The sequence below is a fragment of the Anabrus simplex genome, chromosome 6 (assembly GCF_040414725.1).
Source record: "Anabrus simplex isolate iqAnaSimp1 chromosome 6, ASM4041472v1, whole genome shotgun sequence".
NCBI lineage: Eukaryota > Metazoa > Arthropoda > Insecta > Orthoptera > Tettigoniidae > Anabrus > Anabrus simplex.
In genome coordinates, this window is record NC_090270.1 from 259,748,106 (window position 1) to 259,773,475 (window position 25,370).

Below are 25,370 nucleotides of genomic sequence, written 5' to 3' on the forward strand. Positions count from 1 at the left end.
GTTAAGTGACCCATCTTGTTACAGAAGGTAACCAAGTATAATAAAATTATTCCCATTTTTCCCATCACGATAACATTTCCCAAATATTATTTACAATTTAGTACTCATCTTAGTTATCGGTATTCCATTACAGCTTTGCAGATGAGAGGCTCCTCCGGCCCCTCTCTGCGTTTTACTCCTCCATTCTTGATGGCGTAGTTCCACAAAAGATTTCCTGGCACATTACCATTTTACACTCGTATCTTAATTTCCACCAACCTTCACCATTTACAACGTTAACCCTGAATACTTTAACTTTGATACAACAAATTACTATCCTAGACCCAAGAATTTAATATTTACATTCTTTAATCTTCATCCAACTACCGCACAATGGACCTGGACACGTACGACGAGCTGTCAACTTTTACGACCGTCGCGATACGCTTGTTTCGTACGGCACTCTTGACGTGTTCATGACATCAGTTCGATATAGCAAAGTACAGGCTACTACTTCCTTAAAGTACTGTTCGTCACACAGTCTATTATGTACGTACTTATTTGATATAATTTATACTACTCCCTTGCAGTGCAATTACTTTACATCACTGATATTTATAAATGACAAACACTGTCCTACGTTAACTATTTCTAGTTCATGTTGCTTCAGCGCGATCACATTTTACAAACACTGGCGGATGCTCGCGCCATTAAATGACTGTACGTCTGTAGAATTCTAAGTTAGCGGCGACCAACAGTTCAGCTCCCGAAATTCAAGTGTACCGCGACCGTCAATTCAGCTCCCGAGATTCGCTTCAAGTGTGTTGCGACCGTCAATTCAGCTCCCGAGATTCACTTCAAGTGTGCTGTCGAGGATCCCTTGCCCCGTATATATGGATGAAGCCTTTTTCCCGCGGATTCGTTGACGTCATACCCCTGAGGGAGGGGGTGGATTTTTAATATCTGTACTCGCACTCCGAATTGGAAGTTAAAATTTACATCAAATCAATCCACTCCGCTAGCATATCTGCTGGATTAAATATGAACTCCTGGTGATCACAGATTTAGGAGATACGGGTGGATTTAGCTCCTCACATTTCGCGCCTTCGGTAGCGTCCCTTACAACGTGGTCTTTGTCCAGCCAATGAGATTCAAGCTGTCTGGTTTCCAAGAAATCCAGCCTCCAATTTATTTAATTTGCCAATAATTATTGATTATTTTTCCATGCGTGACATCTAATAAATTCATTACATACATCCGTGTACTCACAATAATTTATTACTGATTACTTTTGTAGTTACGAGAATATCTCGTCCATCCTTCCTTAAGATGGTATCCCTGAGCCTTCCATTAAATTTTTATGATTGGCCGGCAAGCGGTCACGTGATTTAAATCTCCACCTGCTCGAACTTAGGCCAGCGAATGTACACGCGGCCGCTGTAATTTTCCACGAGGTCACGGAATTTCCGTCCTGCCAAAAATATCCCAAGGTATTACTCATGTTGTGAGTTTCCTTTGTATGATTCTCCCCCTTCTCTTTCTGACTAAGACTTATTTGTGGGCTTTGTATTTCCTTGTTCGGCAACTAATGAGATTCCCTGCTGTGAAGTAGCTAAAAGTTGTCGTGTTGAGCTAATCCGTCAGGCTCCAGTCTGTCGTCCTTCCTTCGCTCTGACTTCGACATTACATAAACGAAATATTTTCAACTACACTCCTGTATTCCAATAAATGTACCATATATTATATTATCAATCAAATCATGACTGACTATGGGCCTAAGTCACTCGGGTTCAATACGTAGTAAAAGAGTTAGTCATTTCTCTCCTTAATTACGATTGTTGGATACAATTCTGTGCACATATTGATGCATTAACAACACCAAATAACAATTCCAGTTATTTTTGTTGTTCATTACAGTGTTTAAAATTATCAGAAGGATTAGCTCAGCTGTGACTTGCTGCGACAAATAAAGTACCGTATTTCACGGCATGATCGTCGCCACCGCGTAATCGTCGCATCCTTTATTTTCAATACAAAAATCGGACTTTAAACCTTTAATTACATAATCGTCGCACGTCCAAATTTTGTTCACTAATCTGGTTAAAAGGTAAATGGAACTGCAACGTGAGTTGCACATGAATGCGCAATTTAAATACGTGTGTGGTTTATGGGCAATTTGGCAACACAGTCACGTTTGCGACATGTTGCACAACGTATAAATAAATAATACCGGTATATGTACGACGCATGGCTTACCGGTAGACTATCGGCAGTTTGACAACGTGGTCGCGAGACAGTGTACTATTTATTCACCCCCTACGTATTATGAGTTCCCATTTGAAATATGTAAGGCTGTAAGTTATCGCTTATCGGCAACGTCGCCACGAAATACCGGCTAGGTAGGTTGAATGGACCTCGAACCAGCCCTCAGATAAAGGTAAAATTCCCTGACCCGGCCGTGAATTGAACCCGAGGCCTCCGTGTAAGAGGCAAGCACGCTACCCCTACACCATGGGGCCGGCTCCTGTGTTATTGCGCATGAAGTGAAATCCAAGACGATAACGCAGATTTCCACAGAATTATTCAGCCGAATTATTTACGATGTCTGTTGTCATCGCTAGACTCTTATCTTACTACTACGTCATAAGTGTCCGGGCATGGGATGAAAACTTTTATCCAAGCAGTCAAGATAATTATTATCCAATGCTATTCAAGTTTTATTTTATAAACTCGTCAGTAATGTAATGTAAAATCATCAATAACTGGGAAGAAATATTAACCTAATTACCGTATGTTTAAAAGAAATTGAAAAAAATGAATGTTTGGTACTGACGTCTCGGAATACAGTCAGCTATACAGTAGATCCACACCGCGCTAGCTAGAGCTCCGGTTTGCGAGCTTTTCGCAAGCACAGTAGTGTGTCGCAACCAACGAGCTAAACTGATAAATTGTTGCATGCTTCCTTGCTGCCTAACAGTATTGGCTGCTCTGGAATGGACAGATCACAGATGCATTTATTTGTTTCAGATTTACGTGATTACTGTAGACATGTGTGCGTGAGAATTTAAGTTTTTAATTTGTGTTTTGGGTGTTTGCAGAAATAATTTGTTTTAATAGTGAACAATTACGGAAAGTCATTTATATCGCAAAACATTAACGTGTGAAGCATTTATAAGCGATTATGCGTAAATATAGAAACTATTCTGCGGGCTTCAAGCTAAGCGTAATTGCCTTCGCTGAACAGCACGGGAACAGAGCTGCAGAAATAAAATTTTGTGTGAGTGAAAAGTTGGTGCGTGACTGGCGGAAAGTAAAAAACAAGCTAAAAAGCACAAACCCTTCTAGACGCGCGTTTAGAGGCCCTAAAACAGGGAAGTTTCCTATAATTGACGAAGAAGTGTTTAGGTACGTCTGTGAAATACGTAACAATGGCGTCAGTGTATCATATGAAATGTTACAAATTAAGGGACAGGAGGTAGCGCGCAAACAAAACATACCGGTAACTCAGTTTAAGGCGACTCGTGGGTGGATTAAGGGGTTCATGCGACGACACAATCTGTCAGTGCGAAGGAGAACAACACTAAGCCAAAAGTTGCCTGCTGATTACACGGACAAGATTGTAAATTTTCACCGATTTGTCATACGTTTGCGCGAGGAAACTTCGTACTTGCTCTCTCAAATCGGTAATGCCGATCAGACTCCAATCTTTTTTGATATGCCTCGCAGCAGCACTATTGCGCTAAAAGGATCACGGAGTGTATTAATGAAAACCAGCGGTAGTGAGAAGTTGCGATGCACGGCAATGCTAGCCATTACAGCTGACGGGAGAAAGTTGCCGCCTTACATCATTTTCAAGAGGAAAACGATGCCTAAGAATATACAGTTTCCCCGTTGAATTCATGTACGAGTGCAACCAAAGGGTTGTATGGACGTAGAACTCATGCTGGACTGGGTTAAAACTGTGTGGAATAGAAGACCTGGTGCACTACTAAAACAACCAGCTCTGCTTGTTTTAGATAGTTTCCAAGATCACCTCGTGAACGAAGTGAAGCAAATTCTCATTACAAATAAGACACGACAGATAGTCATTCCTGGTGGCCTAACATCTGCTTTGCAGCCACTAGACGTATGTGTTAATAAACCCTTTAAAGACCACTTACGTTGATTTTACGAGTGGATGATGAGCGGCGATCAGCAATTGACGCCCGCCGGAAATATCAGGCGTCCACCCTTGGACTTGTTATGCTCGTGTGTGAAGAAGAGTTGGGATCTTATACCACCTGAACTAGTCTCCAAGAGCTTCAAAAGGACTGGGTTTTCGAATGCACTAGACGGTTTGGAAGATGACGGAGGGTGGCAGGGAGACGAAGTATCTGATACTGGTATTAACAGAGGCGAGGACGGCGCATCAGATAGCGAAACCTGCGATAGCGGCACCGAAGATTTGGAATAAATTGCGTACCGGTAAGTCCGCATTTCACAACAAAGCGATAATTTTTTGCAAGTGTAATATTTTAACTTTAATACTCAAATTAATGATAAATTAACTTAATACGTTCATTTTTATTTTCAGGTTGGAAAAACGTTCGCCGAATTGTTGCGAAAAATTATGAATTTTGTTTTAGACTACTTTAATTATTTTTATGTATGAACGCGAGTATTACGTGCATCTTAAATTTGTATCAAATACAATTTAGTTATAAATACATTTTTTGAGTAATACAAATACTGGCATTAAATATTCATCGTATAATGGTCGCGCCCTACAATTTATTTCGAAAATTTTGGTATAAAAAGTGCGACGATTATGCCGTGGAATACGGTAGTTTTTCCTGCTGTGTGGATGTTTTGTGATACAACATGGTATCAAGGGCTAAGAAGATACTGGAGTTGGTACCTGTTCCTTTTTTAATTTTACAAATTCTTCGCCATACATTATATGTTAAGTGACAGGATGTTCGTTGTTCTTGTCACTTCAGTTCAACAGGAATCCAATGGAGTTTTCACACCTGAACTCAGAGAAGTCGGTTCATGGTCTTCCTCGGAACTTAACTATGAACAGATGGAAATAGCCGAAGAAGTTGAGAAGCTCCTGAACAGTGACAGTGACGAACAGTGTGCCATAGAATTCAGTTTACTGACTTCGACCACTCCTAAAAATGCCGGCAACTTTTGTACAGAACTGGTTAAAAATTGTAACGCAAACCACAGTGAAATATCCGTCTTCGGCGATTCTAATCGTGACGAGACCTATATACACCCGAAAGCAGTGATTAAGGCAGTCCCCAAAACGAAGGCACTTCTAGCTCGCAAATGCATACAAAAAAGTGAGAAATCGTGTTGCAGTGTTTTCCAGAATACTCAGAGCTGAGAGAAAATTGAGTAGAAATACAGGAAAGGAATATGTAATCGCAAAGGGTAATGTTACAACAGCTAAGAGGTCAAAGCCATTTAAGAACTGTCGGATGAAGTGCAAGAAGTTTCTGGAGGCGATCCGCAAGGAGAAACTTACCAGGGAAGAACTGTTTGATGAATTTTGGTCTTTGGGTGACAGAAACAAAAGAGCTAATTACATCGCTCAACTCGTAGAAACGAAACAGCCAGCTACATCTGGAAACGCACAAATGATCCATATAGACAAAAAACTAAAAAAGCCACTCACCTGTTTCATTTCAGAGTTGATGGTAAGAGCTTTAGGGTTTGTAGAGACTGCTTCGTGCGGACACTTGATGTGTCACAAATGTTCGTTGCAGTTGTTATCGCAAATCAAAAGGCTAGTGTGTCCGGTGCAATCCAACCAGATCGGAGGGGGCGACACCCACCAGCTAACAAACACGATGACAGTAAATTAAAAGAAGTTTAGCAGCACATCTCATCTTTCCCAGCGTACGAATCGCACTACACGAGGCGGAAAACCAGTCGTCTATATCTACCACCCCAACCTAAATATGCAAATAATGTATAAGTTTTATTGTGAGAACACATGCGAACCTGTATCCCGTCCAATATACGAAAAAGAGTTCCATAAAATGAACATTTCTTTTAAGAAACCCATAGTAGACACGTGCCACAAATGTGATGTTTTAAACACACTCAAAAAAAGATTTGAGGAAGACCAAGAAGAGAAATTAAACCTGGAAGATGAACTTGCACTTCATCATAAAGTAGATGTACCTTATTTAGCAAAGGACGAAGACAGTCGTGGAAAGAAGACCTTACAGCCCGGTGCTACTCGTTCGATATGCAACAGTGTTTACCAACACCATTTCTTCAGACATCTGTTTCTTTTTATAAACGACGATTGTGGATCTTTAATCTCACTATGTATGAAACAAGCAAGAAAGATGCAACATACTACTTGTGGAATGAGACTGAGGGAGGGCGAGGGGCAAATCAGGTGGCAACCTGCATTTAAGAACAATTTATAGGCCTTCCATCAGAGGTTAAGAAGGTTACCATGTACTTGGACACATGCAAGGGGCAAAATAAGAACTCCCATGTTTCCGCTATGTCTTTATGTGCACTGAACGATAACAAAAACTTGGAATTGATAGATCATAAATTCATGGTTAGTGCCATAGCCACTTAGATTGTGATGTTGACCACGGGCTCATAGAGAAGCAGAAGAGCAGCCTGCAATTTCCTATCTATCATCGCCATGACTGGAGCCAGCTGATACGTTCTGTGGGAATGAATGAAGTTTCAGGTCATCGAACTTTCCCACAAGGACTTTATGGATTTTGGAGGCCTGTAAAGAACTTCATTTATGCACCGCAAAAAGGATACTGATGGTATAATCCTTTCAGCTGGTGTAATGTAAAGTGGATACGCTATACCAGGGATGGGGTGTAGAGTACTTCAGAACTAGACTGAAAAAAGAGGACTCGTTTAGAACTTTGGACCTCAAAAGAAGAGGGCGCATAGAGAGCTTAGACAAGTAGGTGCTACAACGGCAAACTTCCCGTTTCTAAGGAGAAGAGAAAGGCCATTTATACTTGCTTCCTCTTATTCCAAGTACTTTCCATTAGTTCTATAAAGATATGCAAACATCCAATATTGCAGACATTTATCCAGATGGGGAAGAAACTAAGATGAAGAAGCTAGAACCAAACATTATTCTGTAATTCAGTGATAGGTGATGAAGGAAAGCCAGTTTATAGATCGAGTTCGCCGAATGCCTCAGAACGCTTACGGACAGCATTTTTAGCATCATATTAGTGCTTTTAATTTCGTGACACTTTTTATATCTTTGGCTTGAAATTAGAGGAATTTCATTATGTTTATATATAGGTTTACAATTTTATGTACTTTTAGCTATTCTGAACCTGAAAACATGAATGGTCCAAACAGTATAAGTGGGAAACTGTAGGTAGTAAAACTAGTATAAGTCAACAGTTTTCTGGAATGTTTCATTGAAATCAATTTTCATTTATTTTACAGCATTTAGACTAAGAACCTAACATTTTAAAACACATGCTTTGGAGTAGGTATAGTACTTGAATAAAGAAAAAAATGCTTCTACTGTAAAGTTACATTTTTTGACTTATACTCTTTTGCCCGAGCATGCTAGATATATAAGAAAACATGTTGTTGTTGGAGTCATCAGTCCATAGACTGGTTTGATGCATCCCTCCATGCCACCCTATCCTGTGCTAACCTTTTCATTTCTACGTAACTATTGCATCCTACATCTGCTCTAATCTGCTTGTCATATTCATATCTTGGTCTACCCCTACCGTTCTTACCCCCTACACTTCCTTCAAAAACCAACTGAACAAGTCCTGGGTGTCTTAAGATATTTCCTATCATTCTATCTCTTCTTCTCGTCAAATTTAGCCAAATCGATCTCCTCTCACCAATTCGATTCAGTATCTCTTCATTCGTGATTCGATCTATCCATCTCACCTTCAGCATTCTTCTGTAACACCACATTTCAAAAGCTTCTATTCTCTTTCTTTCTGAGCCAGTTATCGTCCATGTTTCACTTCCATATAATGCCACGCTCCACACGAAAGTCTTCAAAAACATCTTTCTAATTCCGATATCAATGTTTGAAGTGAGCAAATTTCTTTTCTTAAGAAAGCTCTTCCTTGCTTGTGCTAGTCTGCATTTTATGTCCTCCTTACTTCTGCCATCGTTAGTTATTTTACTACCCAAGTAACAATATTCATCTACTTCCTTTAAGACTTCATTTCCTAATGTAATATTTCCTGCATCACCTGCCTTCGTTCGACTGCACTCCATTACTTTTTTTTTGGACTTATTTATTTTCATCTTGTACTCCTTACCCAAGACTTCATCCATACCATTCAGCAACTTCTCGAGATCTTCTGCAGTCTCAGATAAAATAACAATATCATCGGCAAATCTCAAGGTTTTGATTTCCTCTCCTTGGACTGTGATTCCCTTTCCAAATTCCTCTTTGATTTCCTTTACTGCCTGTTCTATGTAAACACTGAAGAGGAGGGGGGACAAACTGCAGCCTTGCCTCACTCCTTTCTGGATTGCTGCTTCTTTTTCAAAGCCCTCGATTCTTATCACTGCAGACTGATTTTTATACAGATTGTAGATAATTCTTCGTTCTCGGTATCTGATCCCAATCACCTTTAGAATCTTAAATAGCTTGGTCCAATCAACATTATCGAATGCCTTTTCTAGATCTACAAATGTCATGTACGTGGGCTTGTCCTTCTTGATTCGATCCTCTAATATTAGACGTAAAGTCAGGATAGCTTCACGTGTTCCTACATTTCTTCTGAAGCCAAATTGATCTTCCCCCAACTCAGCTTCAACTTGTTTTTCCATTCTTCTGTAAATAATACGTGTTAAAATTTTGCAGGCATGAGATACTAAACTAATGGTGCGGTAGTTTTCACACCTGTCGGCACCGGCTTTCTTGGGAATAGGTATAACAACATTCTGCTGAAAATCGGATGGGACTTCTCCTGTCTCATACATCTTGCAGACTAAATGAAATAACCTTGCCATGCTGGTTTCTCCTAAGGCAGTCAGTAATTCCGAGGGAATGTCATCAATTCCAGGTGCCTTGTTCCTATTGAGGTCACTCACAGCTCTGTCAAACTCTGACCTCAAAATTGGGTCTCCCTTTTCATCAGCATCAACAGCCTCTTCATGTTCCAGAACCAAATTATCTACATCTTTACCTTGATACAACTGTTGGATATGCTCCTGCCATCTTTCTGCATTGTCTTCTTTCCCTAGGAGTGGTTTTCCATCTGAGCTCTTAATGTTCATACACCTAGATTTCCTTTCTCCAAAGGTTTACTTGATTTTCCTGTATGCAGCATCTACCTTTCCCAGGACCACTCAGCCTTCGACATCCTTGCATTTCTTCTTCAGCCATTCTTCCTTAGCTGCCTTGCACTTTCTATCCACTTCATTCTTTAATCGCCTGTATTCTTTTCTGCCCTCTTCATTTCTAGCATTCTTGTATTTTCGTCGTTCATCAATCAGGTCTAGTATCTCCTGAGTTATCCACTGATTCTTAGTTGATCTTTTCTTCTTTCCTAACATTTCTTCAGCAGCCCTACTGACTTCATTTTTCATGACTCTCCACTCTTCCTCTATAGTGTTTCCTTCAGCCTTTTCATTTAGTCCTTGTGCAACATGTTCCTTGAAACAATCCCTGACATTCTTTTCTTTCAACTTGTCTAAATCCCATCTTTTTGCATTCTTTCCTTTCTTCAATTTCTTCAACTTCAGATGGCATTTCATGACCAACAAGTTGTGGTCAGAGTCCATGTCTGCTCCTGGGAAAGATTTGCAATCCAACACCTGGTTTCTGAATCTCTGCCTAATCATAATGAGGTCTATTTGATACCTTCCAGTGTCTCCAGGTCTCGTCCACGTATACAACCGTCGTTTGTGGTGTTTGAACCAAGTATTGGCAAGGACTAAATTATGATCAGTGCAGAATTCAACCAGACGACTTCCTCTTTCGTTCCTTCGTCCCAATCCAAATTCTCCTACTGTACTACCTTCTCTTCCTTGGCCTACCACTGCATTCCAGTCTCCCATCACAATTAGATTCTCGTCACCTTTTACATATTGTATTAAATCTATCTCCTCATATATTCTTTCGATTTGTTCATCATCCGCTGAACTAGTAGGCATATAAACCTGCACTATTGTGGTGGGCATTGGTTTGGTGTCTATATTGACGACAATAATTCTTTCACTATGCTGGTCGTAGTAGCTTACACGCTGCCCTATTTTTTTATTCATTATTAAACCAACTCCTGCATTTCCTCTGTGTGTTGATAATTCGGTAGTCGCGTGACCAAAAATCTTGTTCTTCCTGCCAACATACTTCACTTATGCCAACTACATCTAACTTTAGCCTATCCATCTCCCTTTTCAGATTCTCTAACCTACCACAACGATTCAAACTTCTAACATTCCACGCTCCGACTCGCAGAATGTCAGTATCCATCTTCCTGATGATCGCCCCGTCTCGTGTAGTCCCCACCCGGAGATCCGAATGGGGGACTAGTTTACCTCCGGAATATTTTACCCAGGAGGAAGCAATCATCAGTACATCATTCATAGAGAGAGAGCTGCATGTCCTCAGGAGTTAGTTACGGCTGTAGTTTCCCGTTGCTTTCAGCCGTGTAGCAGTATCAACACAGCTAAGCCATGTTGAGTAATATTACAAGGCCGTATCAGTCAATCATCCAGACTGCCGCCCTTGCAACTACCGAAAGGCTGCTACCGCCCTTTCGATGAACCATTCGTTAGTCTGGTCTCTCGACAGATACCCATCCGATATGGTTGCACCTGCGGCTCGGCTATCTGCATCATTGGGACACGCAAGCCTCCCCACCGCGGCAAGGTCACATGGTTTCCAGAGGAGGATAAGAAAACATAAAGGTCCAATAATTTCATTCTTGGGTACCAAAAATTTGTGTGCATAAATTATTCAAAGCATTAGATTTTTTAAGTGTAACTTAAGTTTAAAAGATACGTGAAATATACCAAAATCTATGATTTTGACGATATTTCGTAAATTATAAATTAAAAGTTTAGAATTGTGAGTATTGACAAGGCAGACCCATACAAAAGTTGTCCCTGTGGGTGGGGGCGGTAGAATAACACCCACGGTATCCCCTGCCTGTCGTAAGAGGTGAGTAAAAGGGGCCTCAGGGGCTCTGAACTTTGGAGCGTGGGTTGGCGACCACGGGGCCCTCAGCTGAGTCCTGGCATTTCTTCCACTTGTGCCAGGCTCCTCACTTTCATCTATCCTATCCAACCTCCCTTGGTCAACTCTTGTTCTTTTCCGACCCCGATGCTATTAGGTTTGCGAGGGCTAGGGTGTCTTTCATTTTCACGCCCTTCGTGGCCCTTGTCTTCCTTTGGCCGATATCTTCATTTTTCGAAGTGTCGGATCCCTTCCATTTTTTCTCCCTGATTAGTGTTATATAGAGGATGGTTGCCTAGTTGTACTTCCTCTTAAAACAATCACCACCACCACCATCATGCAAAAGAATATATATTGAATATACTATACACAAAAAATTTTATCTTGTTTGTGTACATCATTCGGTTGAAGATAACGCTCTCAAGTTTTCTTCTGAACAGTTGTATAGATAAGGTGGGCAAGAGGGTCTGAAGTGCAGATACAGGAAAATTTTGTTCATGTTACAAGCTGATAAGACTTGGAAGTGAAATAAATATGAATTAACTACAGTACCAGTCACTTCAGTAATAATGCCATACTTGCCAACCTTAATGGTTTTCCTATAAAATTTAGGCTATGGAAAGTTAGCATGGTTTACTGTTTTACTATGAAGTTCTAAAAAATTACCAAGATCTTTCTCAAATTTGCTCCAGAACAGGCTTCTGCAGGGAGCAATACGTGCTGCGAGACCAGCGAATGTTAAATAAATCTCTTTGATTTATATTAGTCCAATCTTTACAGTTGTAATGACTACCACTCTTCTCAATCTTAATAACGTTGATACACACATTAAATTCACACCAGAATTCTATCAAGACCAAATAATAAACTACAGTCGAACCTCCCATCTGCGGACACCGTCTGTTCCAAGGAAAAATATCCATTACAAGAGGTGCCCGCTATAACAAGTTCATAAACATAATCGAACATTTTAACGGCAAAGAACATCCACCTTAAATATAGGCATACATGTTTTTATTTTTATTATTCTGTCATTTCTGCGTTAGTGTTTCATGGAGAGTTTTTATAAGTTATTTTACATCATTTACAAATATTACAGCTTCATGAAGCTTCGTCTGTGTAAATTTAGCACGTTTCCTTAACTGCAATATTCTCCAAAATGGAATACAGTCTGTCAAATGGTTCCATAGTGTTCTTGCTGTCTTGCTGTACTCACAGTCCAGCGGGACACACACATTCTTTATCTGTTTAAGCATATTTAGTCCCTGCTTCATTGACAGAACTTCTTGTTCTTCCGCTTTACTGTCATTGTTACTTTTTGTTCCTGATTCGGGCTCTGTAAAACAATAACAGGTTTTGGTCAAAATGGTCCTTTTGTACGGCTAATGAAGGCTGCCTTGGATAGCTAGAAATATTTACAAAGTGCAGTGAATTAAAGCTGAAAATTTAGCTTAAAGGAATTAAAAGCTGTCTATCACACGAAGAAAATTAACGAGGAGTTGAGGTGCAAACAAACCTGGACCTTACAATACGTGGAAAACACAGTTACTGTATAACATGATACATTAACACAGAAAGCTTGCCGTAAAGTGTGTCCTGGAGTCGGTACTGCCAGTTGCCCTCGAGATCGTCACAGCAAGGAATATTCTCTTCTTCGGCTTCAATATCATACGTCAATCCAGCTGTCGTTGCTAAAGTCTGAAGTTCATCATATTCATTTCGAACCTCTACCTCTGCTTGTTCTTCAACTGTAGAATTAGCCATGTTACATTTTGCAAAGCATTTCCTGATTGTGGTTTCGCTGACTGCATTCCAGGCTGCCTTTGTCCACGAAACTGCATCACCAACATTGATCTTCTTCATCAAATCAAAAGCCGAGACTGCTTCATCCATGTGTGCCACAAACGACCGTAAAACCCTCTTACGATAGTCTTAATTTGAATGTTTCCTTGATCCTATGGCTGAAGATGAGAAGTGGTATTAGGTAGAAGGAACAGAGTTTTATATTTGAAAGCTGTATTTCTGGATGACACATAGCATTATCTAGCAATAATATCACGTTAGTTTCTGGCCTTCATCTTGGAATCCAAAGCTAAAAGCCAATTTTCGAATATTGCAGACGTCGTCCGTGCCTTTTTATTCGCATGCCATTCGACACCAAGTCCATGCTTTTAAAGCACCTGGGTGTCAAGGATTTACCGATTATTAGAGGTTTTTCCTTTTACCGAGTGCGTTACAACAAAACTTGATGGTGATTCTCTTGATATTTTCCCACCCTTGCAACTTTAATTCGGTGTAGTTAGTGACTTCTTTGGGATCGCCCTAAAGAACAGACCAGTTTCATCAACATTCAAAATGTCTTTCAGTTCATAACTATTCAAAATGTCTGGTAACCTACGATTCCAATCCGCTACTTCAGTCGCAGACACATCACCTTTTCCTCAGACTCTTTTGAAACCAACCAACGTTATGACGTTTACTAAAACAATCCAACCAACCATTGCTAGCTACAAAATTCTCAACTTTCAGATTGTTTGCAATTTCTCGAGCATTTTCTTGTAACATTGGTCCACTCGCGCACACTTGAACCACTCATATACCGCAACGTTCGCTTCTGAAAAAACTGACTCCTGCTTTCTTTTCACTCCTCCATTCCTATTTTCCTCTGACGCCTTTAAAATTTCAGTTCTATTCCTCACAATAGTATTTGATTTTTACCGCAGTTGTATTTTTCGGCAAGCTTTCTCACTGAAAGTCCCTTGTCACTTTCTATAATCACATTTCTTCTTGCGTCGAGATCTAAACACGATCGTTCGTTGTTACTGATGTTTAACAGACATCTGAAATGGTACAGTATTTCTATCTCACTAATTAGCGCCTGTACTGTCTTTTCCTTCTGAAGTTGACTACCTGAGCTCGACCTTATCAGCGGCAATGCCAGTTATGAATAGAATGATGCAAGAAGGGAAGAAAATCCCCAGGTAACTTGCGAGTCAACAGTCTCTGGCAGCATTTCTGGGCATTTAGAAATCTCGGAATATACCAATATGCCACTAGGTAGAACTGCATTCGGATGTACCTTCTCTCCCCTTGCACTCGAAATAGTACAAACATTCAAAGGGGATTTCCTTATATCTGAAGAATGTTTTTAAAAGGAAGGATGACATGTGGTCCAGCGTAATAAATTGTTCTGCAACGTGTAAAGTGTCTGCTTAAATCAAGTGGACAGAACAAATGGAGATGTCCACTGTCCGGAGTTCGAGGTGTCCGCTTAAATGAGGTCAATTTTAACACTTGTCTTATGAAAAATAAAATAGGTTCAGACAAGAACGTAGATTAAAATATTCATAATATTAATGCTCAAATTTGTGCAGAATGCAAAGTCCAGGCTGTCGATAGCAGAATTCAGTAAGGGAATAGAAGTGCCGAACAGGCAAACTGCACGAGTGTTGAAAGTGCTCGACTTGACATGCTTTAGTTCAAACAGGTGAGCAAAGCCCAGGTCAGCGGCCCCTAGCAAGGCGAAGTGAAATGCATGTCGTAAAAATGCTGCCTCCAGTGCGCGCAGAGAAATCATCAGCCTGGGCGAGAAGTCTGCATACAAGTTGCCGCAAAGCGGCAATTATACTGAGTTGCTCGTTGAGAGTGGGGAGCTGAATACTGGAGAACATGAGGAGCAGTCCTTAGAGTGCTGCAGAAGGTTCCAGATACAATATAAAGTAGTGCTGTAAGACTAACGGTAGTAATTACTAAGGAGTACATCAAAAAATACAAAATGAGAGGAAGGAAGTCCAGAAGGAATATCATTTATTTCCAATTAGTTAATATCACAAAGGCAAAAAGCAAATAACGGAAATGACCGATGAAAAAATAGAAAGACGCGGAAGAATACATTCTCGGTACCACCTGGAATAGAAGACGCAAACAGTCATGTCAAGGTAATGTAACCAATCAACAGGCAAGAAAAAATGACGCAAGTCAGCGGAGCCAGAGAAAGAAAAAATAGGCAAGCAGTGTTCGTATAACCTGCGACATGATTGCACGTCGACGGGAACTTACAATAAATCAGCGAAAAGTAACCAAACCTAAAACAATTAAGGTAAGAGCAACATCTATAACATAAATTCAAACAAGTAGGAGAGGTACCAAAAATAATGAAAATTACCAACACAATAGTATGTTCATGGACGCATGAACCAGCGATGATATGCTTGATGAACTAGTGCAATAGTACTTCCTATCGTGTTATAAGACGAGGTTGTACGGTATTGGGAATGGCTGGTTAGGCAATAGTGGGGTTTCTTCTAGACTTCTAAACCTATCTGTAATTATAATGTGTATTAATAAAGTGACTACATAAAATACACAAACAATGGCAGTGGGTCATGGTGCGGACCAAAATAATACATATTCAATGTAAACCTTAACCATAGCTGGTGAGAATTTTAAACTACAAGAATGCTTCCATTTAATGCACGTCATCTCGTCTATAGGTAGGATTATTCACTTGATTTACTTTCATCTTGTTCCCAAGCCATCTCTTTCAAACAAAAACATGTTAGCATTGCTTAAAATATCATTTCCCCTTATCCAGCTCCTGCGGGTCAGGATATTTATGGCACTTGTCATTCTTGCTCTTTCATTCCACCATTCCTTTTCAATGATCTTGTCCCAGTCTAAATGTCTTCTTCGTATTATGCTCTTCACTGATTCAATCCTCCTTGTTCTAGGTCTTCCTCTTGGTCTCTTGCACTTTGCCTCCAGCATCTGTGTTGGAATTCTATTCTCCATCCTCCTTACATGTCCAAACCAACTTAGGTTGTTCTTTTCAACTCTCTCATTTAGTTTTCCTATCCCAACTTCCTTCCTAACATCTTCATTTCTCACTCTGTCTTTCCTATCATACTTCTAGGAATTACATCTCACTGGCTTGAATTCTACTCTCTTGCCTCCTAGTAAGTCAAAGTCTCAGCTGCATAAATCAGGATGGGTAAATAGTACATTTCATACATTATCTCTCTAATTTTCTTTGGTACTTCTTAGCTGTAAACAGGTTTTACTTACACTTAGGTAGAATGACTTACCCTCCTGTACCCTCCTGCTAATCTCCATGTCCACCCTAGCATTTTGCATTAATTCACTCTCTAGGTATTTAAGGCTGTCCACAATTTCCAGGCACTGACTTCAGATTTTTGCAGTGCCCTTTCCTTGCCTTTCCCCTCTCAACATCACCGTAGTCTTGCTTTTCTCTGTAACGATTTTCATGCCGTACTTCTCAATTTTTTTGTTCAGCTGGAAATGTTCTTCCCCCAGACCACTCCATCTGCAATTAGCAGTATCTTCCTTTATTTCCATAGGCTTACTTTGTTTCCTTTATAATTTTGTCCATTACCATAATAAACAAGAGGTGACAGCCCACTCCCCTGTCTTAGTCCAGTCTTATTCCTAAACCATTTTGTCTTTCCAACAGGGGTCAGTACTCTGCTAACACAATTGTTGTACATAGCTTGCACCATTTCTCTTCAGTCTCTCTTTAACCATGGTTTCCCAAACCTTCTCTCTGGGTACAATATCATTTGACTTTTCTATATTTATGAAAGTCATGACCAGATCCTTTCCATATTCCCAGTTCTTTGCCATCAGCTATCTCACACTCAAAATTGGGTCCAGTGTGGATCTTCCACTCCTGAAGCCATATTGTTCCTTTTGCATACCTGCCAAGTATTCCGTTTTTTTCATAAAATGTACGGATGTTGAGCGTGTTTTTGCGGTTATACGGATGAACGTTATTGTACGGATTTTGAATATGCGAGTTTGGTTTTGCTTTCTGCGGTCAAATCAAATTTGTATGAAATTTGACTGGTAAATATTGATTATCACCGTGTTTTTGTCACCTGTTTTACCTCAACTGCTGCTTCATTCGATGAGATGTTCCCAAACAAGTAGCAGGCTGGGATTTGGAAGGAAAAAAATCCTTAAAATTAGCAGGCTGTGAATTTTTATAAAACAACTTTAGTAACTGCATAGTGCTTCGTAGCAGTTGAAAGGCTGTGTTTGTGTGCGTGTGTAACATTGGCGGTAGCTCTGAAACTCTTGGAATGGTGTGATGAATTTCTAAGTGATTTAGTATTTTTAATGGTGTTTGTAATGAGTCCAACTAAGAAGCGATATTATCTGTCTTTTTCGGAGGCATGGTCTGCTTAATTTCCTTGTTTTATACGATCACGGAAAGAGTTCCCAGTGTTAGGTGAAAACAGATGAACACTCAAGATGTAAATTTGTGCAAGTATTTAATTTCAGGGGTGATCATAAAACCTCGATGCATCATTTTTCAGGGGCGTGGGGGTGACGACTGATGCGGGAAAACTTTAAATGCGGGCAACATAACAGATAGGGGGAAGGCGAAATAATAAAATATGGTTACTGTATTCGGATATTTTTCATTATGTAAATACATAATTATTATTATTATTATTATTATTATTATTATTATTATTATAGCAACAATAATATTGGAACGTGGCCCCCGGAGCCTGGTGCAGGTCATTCGAGTTGTCGCGTGATAAGCGATCGACGCACATATGAAAATGCAGCCCTACCTAACATGAATTCTAATGTTTAATTTGGCAGACAGACAGCCCCAGAACCATTGGAATTAACCAAGGAAAGTTAAAATCCTCAACCGAATTGAGACCCCTTGAACCTAAGGCCAACCCTTACTAACCATTTATCAATGGTACATATCTGTATCAAAATATTGCAAACCTGATACAGTCCTACAAGATGAAAATAATATGTGACTTTTACGCCATTTCGTTTCACATTTCTTACACATTTTGTAATAATTGAAAACCTTTAACTTCAGTTGTCTTATTGCTAATAAGATATGTGGATATTGCGGTGATAACGTGTATTTAGGAAAAGATTCCATAGACCCTTTGTGAACGATAGGTTAGATACCCAAAACAGCGCGGCTCCCTCTGCTCAGACGATGTCACAGAGGTTACAAATTCAACGCGGCGCGTCTGGAACGATGTCAGCGGCTTATGCGAAGCTGCCAACTTAGGAACTAGTTAAAGGACTAGGCTATGAGAAAATATTATTGGTCTGGCTTGTTTAGGTCCAGCTTGTAACGAGACCATTGCGCAGAAGGCCTGTAGCATCTGACACTGCGCAATTTTCTCTTTTGCAACGAAGTTGGCAGCCCTAGCCAGCCTATATCAACACAGATAATGGTGGCAAATTTGAGTTTTGCGCTGTGTGTGTTTGTTAATTCTTGTAAATAACAATACTTCTAGGGGTCGGCTAGTGGGCCAAGGAAAAGCGTTGGCACTAGGAGGCTCATAGTAAGGTTGTGTGTGAATAACCTGCGCACAGGACTCCAGGCTGATCCTTGTTCAAGACTAGCAACTCCGAATCACTCGTACGTTCTCGTGTAACAGGTTGCCGCTATTATATGTTACGAGTATTGAGCAGTGCCTCTAAATTTTAAAGAACTTTTGTGTATATTTTTCTTGCGTACGATCGATCACTGCGGAAAAATTGTTACAGGACAAATCATTTATTGACGATCGATGTGATAAAACTATAGTTTCAGAAACGATAGATATGGGGAAATTTAACATTTGTTTATATGGAACATTTTTTGGACCGAATAAATTCAACCATGAATACGGCAAAACGACAGTTCCCAGAACAATGCATCGCGGTTCTACTGTATTCGACTTGTATTAGTATTGTTTATGATCTCCTCCCCGCCACCTTGCCGTCCCTTTTCATTATGTCTCAAGACTGTAACGCATGCGCGTGTTGTTAAAAAAAATTCTGCTTAAGGATCTTCCAGATTTCTCTTTTTTGAAAGTTGGGTGGTGTGCTTCTGTAACTACTTCAATCTTTCTTCTCATTCTTCTTTCTAATATCCTTTCCAGTATTTTAATTACCTGCGATATAAGCGATTCCTCTATAGTTACCACAAACGTTCTTGTCCCCTTTTTTAAACACTGGTATTATCCCGTTTTTTCCAGTCTTCTGGTACACATTTTTGTTTCCACTTACACTTTAGCAGTCGGTACAACCTTTGCATATAAAGTCGAGCAGCCATTGTCATTTCCATACTGATTTCATGCTTTTTTTATTTTAATAGGTTTATTGGAGAACTGTTCAAGCTCGACATGTTAACGGTCAACATCATGCACCGGTGTATACGACAACTGCTGCAGGATAAAGATGAGGAATCGCTTGAGTGTCTCTGTAAACTCCTTACTACAATTGGCAAAGACTTGGAAGTTACAAAATCTGAGGTAAGATCTTAATAAGTTTTTCATATTGAAAGATTTGTTAAAATACTCGCTAAAATTGCAATAGTTCAGCCATTTCTGTTCATTCGTTTATTGTAGAGGCAGTGGTCCGTTGTACGGACCAATATATACTCCATGTAAATGTTACCCTACCTGGTGTAGGTTGTATTCAGGCGTCGGTGGCCCAGTTCTGGTCTGGGTGTAGTTTTCATGGTCGCAGTTAGGCTCCCTTAAAAAATTGGCAAAGATGCCTTCTCCAACTAAGTCGGGTCCACTGGATCCCCGAAGAAATCCGGCAAGCCATCTGCCGGCTCTCCTCCAAAAAAGAAAGGAACGGTGGGCAAGAGCGAGAGGCCTCGACGCCCTCTTGTTCGATCACTTTCTGGAGAACCTAGTTCTCCCAGGAAGAAGGCCCACTGTTCCCGAACAATGAGATCACCGTCCGCGGAGGGTCCAGTCACCGTGCCTCCTTCTTCCGAGGAGACAATGGAGACTGAACCACTCATCGTCGTTAATGGTGAATGTGACAATAACAATACCGACAAAGACGGAGGAACCTGGCAGGTAATAGACCGAACGAAGGGCAAGAAATTGCTTTGAATTCGAGGCTTTACCTATCCACACAATGGCACTATTGCAGTGGAACTGCAGTAGTTATCACCGTTGCCTACCTGAGTTACGTCAATTGATACCCGTGTATGCTGCCTCCATAGTCTGTCTACAGAAAACGCGTTTGAGACCTGGACACGACACGGCTATGAGAGGGTATCGTCTTTATACCAAAGACAGATTAGCTGTGGAATGCGCAGCAGCCGGGGGTGTTTGTACCCTAGGTCGCTCCGAAATGTTCAGCAAAGAAGTACGCTCCGTACTCGGCTAGATGCATTTGCAGTTCGCATTCCGTTGCCAATAATGGCAACGGTTTGCAATGTGTACATTCCACCGGATTACGACTTTGAAATTCGTGCACTACAAGATTTGATCACTCAGTTGCGTCCTCCTTTCCTCATGCAGGGAGATGTGAACGCCCGTAACATACCATGGGGTTCTCAGTCTTCCTGTGCTAGGCGCAGGATGCTTGAGCGAATGATAAATCTGTTTGATCTTTGCGTGCTTAATACAGGGGAACCGACACATTTCAGCAGCGCACATGGCACATTCTCACACCTAGATGTCACTTTGTGCAGCCGTGCGCTAGTTCCTCTGCTACGGTGGCAAGTACACGACGACCTCTGTGATAGTGACCACTTCCCAATAATAATTTCCCTCTTGAATCAAAGACAGTCCGAAGTACCCAAGCGCTAGTTACTTCGGCGGGCAAATAGGCCAGAATTTTCGAAACGCTTAGTGATGGCTGATGATATGCTGGAGTCTGTTGACGACCAAGTTTCTTCCATTACTACTGGAATTTTGGCTGCTGCGGAGGTAACGATTCCTTCCTCATCCGGTATTCATCGCCGGAAACAGGTCCCATGGTGGACGGACGAAATTCCAGCGGCGATACATGATCGCCGACTGGCTTTTAAGCATTATCGTCGGAATCCTACGGTGGCCAATCATATCACTTTTAAGCGTCTGCGCGCGAAGGCCTGTTTTTTATTCAAGAAAGTAAGAAAGCTACGTGGGAAAAGTATGTGTCATCCACCACGGCACATACTCCGTCACCTCAAGTGTGGACAAGGCTCCGCCATATTGTCGGAGTACAGAATGTGGCCTCAGTACCCGGAATCTCCATTAATGGAGATATCGTTACAATTCCTTCAGTCATTGCAGACCACATCACGTCACATTTCGCAGATAGGTCCAGCTCTAGGATATACGACCCTGCATTTCTTCCAATTAAGCGTGAAGCAGAGGCACACCGTCTCTTTTGCCTTTAGTGCTTCCCATCCCTATAACGTGCCCTTCACGGAGTGGGAGTTGCGGAGTGCACTCGCGCTATGCAGAGGTGCGGCTCCTGGACTGGACAAAATCCGTAATGAAATGCTTAAGCATTTGAGTGACAGATGTTTCAAGGATATCCTCACCGTGTTCAACAGAATATGGAGTGAGGGAGTGTTTCCATCTCGATGGTGTGAGGGATTTGTGATACCAATTCCCAAGCCAGGTAAAGATCCAAAACTTCTGGTTAGTTATAGGCCAATATGCCTTACAAATGGCCTCTGTAAGCTATTTGAAAGGATGGTTAACCGGCGTCTTCTGTGCGCCTTGGAAACGGAGGGTCTCTTGTCTAACTACCGATGCGGTTTTCACTCTCATCGGTCTGCCACTGACCATGTGGTCAGAATGGAGAGTGCCATTCAGGAGGCATTTCTGCGGAAGGAACGCCTAGTCGCAGTATTTTTTTTGACCTGGAGAAAGCTTACGACACTACCTGGCGATATGGGATTCTCTCCACACTACACCAGTGGGGATTTCGGGGAAATTCGCTAACGTTTGAGACCTTCATGTCCGTCCGTCTCTTTCGAGTCCGAGTAGGGAATCCATTTTCTCAATATTACGTTCAGGAAAATGGAGTATCTCAGGGATTGGTACAGGGTGTCACGCTGTTCGCAATCGCCATAAACGGCATAGTTGACGCTGCTGGGCCCGCAGTCGTTCCTTCGCTGTATGTAGACGACTTAGCTCTACATTACAGCTCCGGAAGGGTGGCGTTTGCTGAGAGACAGCTACAGCAAGCTATTAACCGAGTCGACAGATGGGCCCCGCAACACGGTTTTCGAGTTTCAGCAGCGATAACCTCTGTTGTACACTTGTGTCGACGTCGGCCTGTGCATCCCCAACCTGAGCTCTGCTTGCGAAACAGTGTCTTGCCAGTGGTTGACACCTGCATGCCTGCATGAAGAGACTTAACATGCTGAAGTTTCTCGGCGGCACTTCGTCTGGGGCTGACCATGCGGTACTGCTACGATTTTACGAGGCTACGGTCCTCTCCCGGCTTGACTATGGAAGTGCGGCTTATGGCTCAGCATCAAAATCTACGCTGAGCCTTTTAGACAGTATTCACCATAGTGGAGTAAGGCTGGCAACGGGTGCTTTCCGTACTAGCCCCATTCCCAGCCTACTCACTGAAGCGGGAGTTCCACCTTTACAGATAAGGAGGCAGCAGTTACTCCTCACGTACCCTCCCAGAATTCCTGAAATGCCGCTACATCCGAGCTATCAATGCATCTATCGTACCCAATCCCACCAGCGGTGCCAAGACCGGCCGAATGCCACACGACCGGTTGGGTTTCGGATTGATAGCTTGTCATGATTTGAATATTGATGTTGGTGGTTGTCTTGAACGAACTCTTAGCAGCGATACGTCTAGATCTGATGCATGGACCCAAGGTGAACACGGATTCCTCCGTTTATCTGAGGTATTTCCAGGACTTCGTTCACCAATATCCGGCTGCAAGACTTATCTTCATGGATGTTCTAAAATCGGAGATAATGTTGGTTGCTCTTTCGTCATTGATACGAGTACGACAATCTCGCTCCCTAAAGTATGTAGCGTGTATACTGCAGAGCTTTACGCCATCTTAGAGGCTCTGCAGTGTGCACTGCGTGACGAAAGAAGCTACTTTCTTATGTGTATCGATTCGTTTAGCTCTCTGCAGTCTATTGAAACCTGTTTCTCGCAACACCCACTGGTGCAGCAGATACATGACCTTGTAGCCAGGTTAAGGGATGCTAACACCAGAATCACCTTCGCGTGGCTTCCAAGCCACGTTAGGATTGCGGGAAACGAACTTGCGGATGAAGCTGCAAAGGAAGCTGTACTTTTACCTCGAAGACCAGTCAATGTACCTGCTAAGGATATTTGTTCTCAGCTACATCGAACCATCTTGGTGTCCTGGGAATCGGAGTGGCTAGATATCTGAACTACCAACAAGCTGAGAGCAATTAAGAAGACAACTACCGTGTGGCAATCCTCTTTCCGACCTTCACGTAGAGAGGCTATAATACTGTGCAGGCTGAGGATAGGTCGTTTACGATCCACACACTCTTATCTCATAAAGAGGGAAGACTCCCCCCCCTGTGTGTTCTTCTGGTGCCGACTTCACCGTTGCCCACATCCTCGCAGAGTGCACCGATCTCTCTGGCCGAAGATGGAGCCTCGGCCTGCAGGAAACACTCGAACGCATACTAGCCGATGACGCGACTACTGCTGATGTCGTCATCCGCTTTATGTGCGACAGTGGACTTATCTAGGGTATATAAATTACAAGTGTACTGTTACTCAGGGAACGTATTTTCCCTTTTGATACCTGAGTAATACTTTCGGCTTAATTCTATAATTGTTTTTTGTTTTATTTTGTACTCCGTTTCCAAATTCCTTTGTTAAATAAATAATTTTGTTTTACATTTTAAATTTCTTTTCCACTTATTTGTTCAGAGAGTATGATTACCTCGTATTTCCTCTTAAAACAGAAATCACCCCCACCACCCTGATATATCGGTGGATAACATGCTTATCGTGTAGTGTATTTTCGGTCGACCCATTCTTGGAGTGTTTAGGAGGGGTTCATCCCTTCCTTATGACATGGTAAACAGTTGAACGAAGGCTATTAACAATCCAGCTCAGCTCATTCAATCATTTTAATTTAATTGTAGCCTTATAATCATGTTTCTTTCATTCTCTGTCTCCAGAACATCACTAATAATAATCTAAATTGAACAGATATCACCCACCCTAATAATTTTCTGGTCCATCGAAATGTGCGGAACGCGCTGGAACAGGTTCTGACTGAGTAATGACTACGAATGCAGTCAGGCCGCGGCTTCAGTACCTCCATGGCACCCAAGAGGACACAACGCCGGATCTCCTCAAGGATTTGTCCATATTAAAAATGCTTACAGGAAAAGGTGGCAAAGATTTAGGGACCCAATTGACCGGGCGTAATACCTGGAGCTAGCCCGGGAAGTACGAAATCGATTACTGGACAGAAAGATTGAAGAATGGGAGGAACTTCGCCATCAGGTCGCGAATTTTGACATTTTATATATAAAATGTTAAGCTTTCAATTATAAATTTCAGTATAATTTTGTAGCGAAGCATGGGTATCTTGCTAGTTTATATATAGTTATCCTGATTTTCCTCTGATTTAATAAATACGGTATTAAGGGTTTTTTAGGTGGAAATAACGTAGATTCTTTAAAAGGTTTAACAGTAGACTTATTATTACGAGTTGACTTATTTCAGTATAAAAAACTTCACTGTGGGCTGGTTCTACCACCTAGTGGTGAAGTAGCTCGTAACTTGCCCTCCGCGTAAAAGGATGTTTCCGTTCGACCACTCCGAGGTAGCGCTATCGGCAGCATAAATTGTAGTTACTCGGCGCATAATTTATCGGCCATTTCGAGGGCCCGAGGGGACTTTACCTGCCAGTCACGTTTTGAGAGTTGAACATTATTAGCTGTATTTCTTGTGACATATAACTTAAATTAGCTTAGTATTGTGATAAAAGCATGATACTGTAACCGTGATCGATATTGTATTGCAGGATTTTGAACATTAATGCTTCTCTTGAGTTGCTACAGTGACACCAGTTTCTCGCATCGGTAGTGTGGGGAACACATTTTATATGTCAAACTTTCGCAAAGAAATTATAAAAGGTTATAAAATCAAAACCTATTTGGAAATCATTTCAAATGGGCTTTAATATTCTACTTTTTCATTTTTCAGACACCAGGTATAAATTATTTTATGTATCCTAATTGCCACACCCTTTCTTGTAGCGTAATGGCTAACGCGCTGGCTATATGATATGAGGTATGTAGCTTCGAGTCTTCATTATGAGGAATCTTCCTTTTGTCATTATTAGCATTGTGTTAATCTGTTTGCCTCTTTTCATAGTTATTTTGTTATTAATATATTTCATTGAAATGTTGAATCACAATATTACATCTACTAGGAAAATGCTTTATATGTGTGCTACTTGTACAAAGTG

The 25,370-nt window shown here is 41.3% G+C and overlaps 1 protein-coding gene across 5 annotated transcripts in view; it reads left to right on the forward strand.

Moving 5' to 3' along the window:
• The window catches only part of LOC136876417 (eukaryotic translation initiation factor 4 gamma 1), a 700,368-nt gene that overhangs the window by 588,660 nt on the left and 86,338 nt on the right, over positions 1-25,370 (forward strand). For all 5 annotated transcript variants that reach the window (XM_067150372.2, XM_067150376.2, XM_067150374.2 and 2 more), the window contains one exon: positions 19,281-19,437. In XM_067150372.2, coding sequence (XP_067006473.2) covers positions 19,281-19,437 — 157 coding nt within the window. The remainder of the gene's footprint in view (positions 1-19,280; positions 19,438-25,370) is intronic.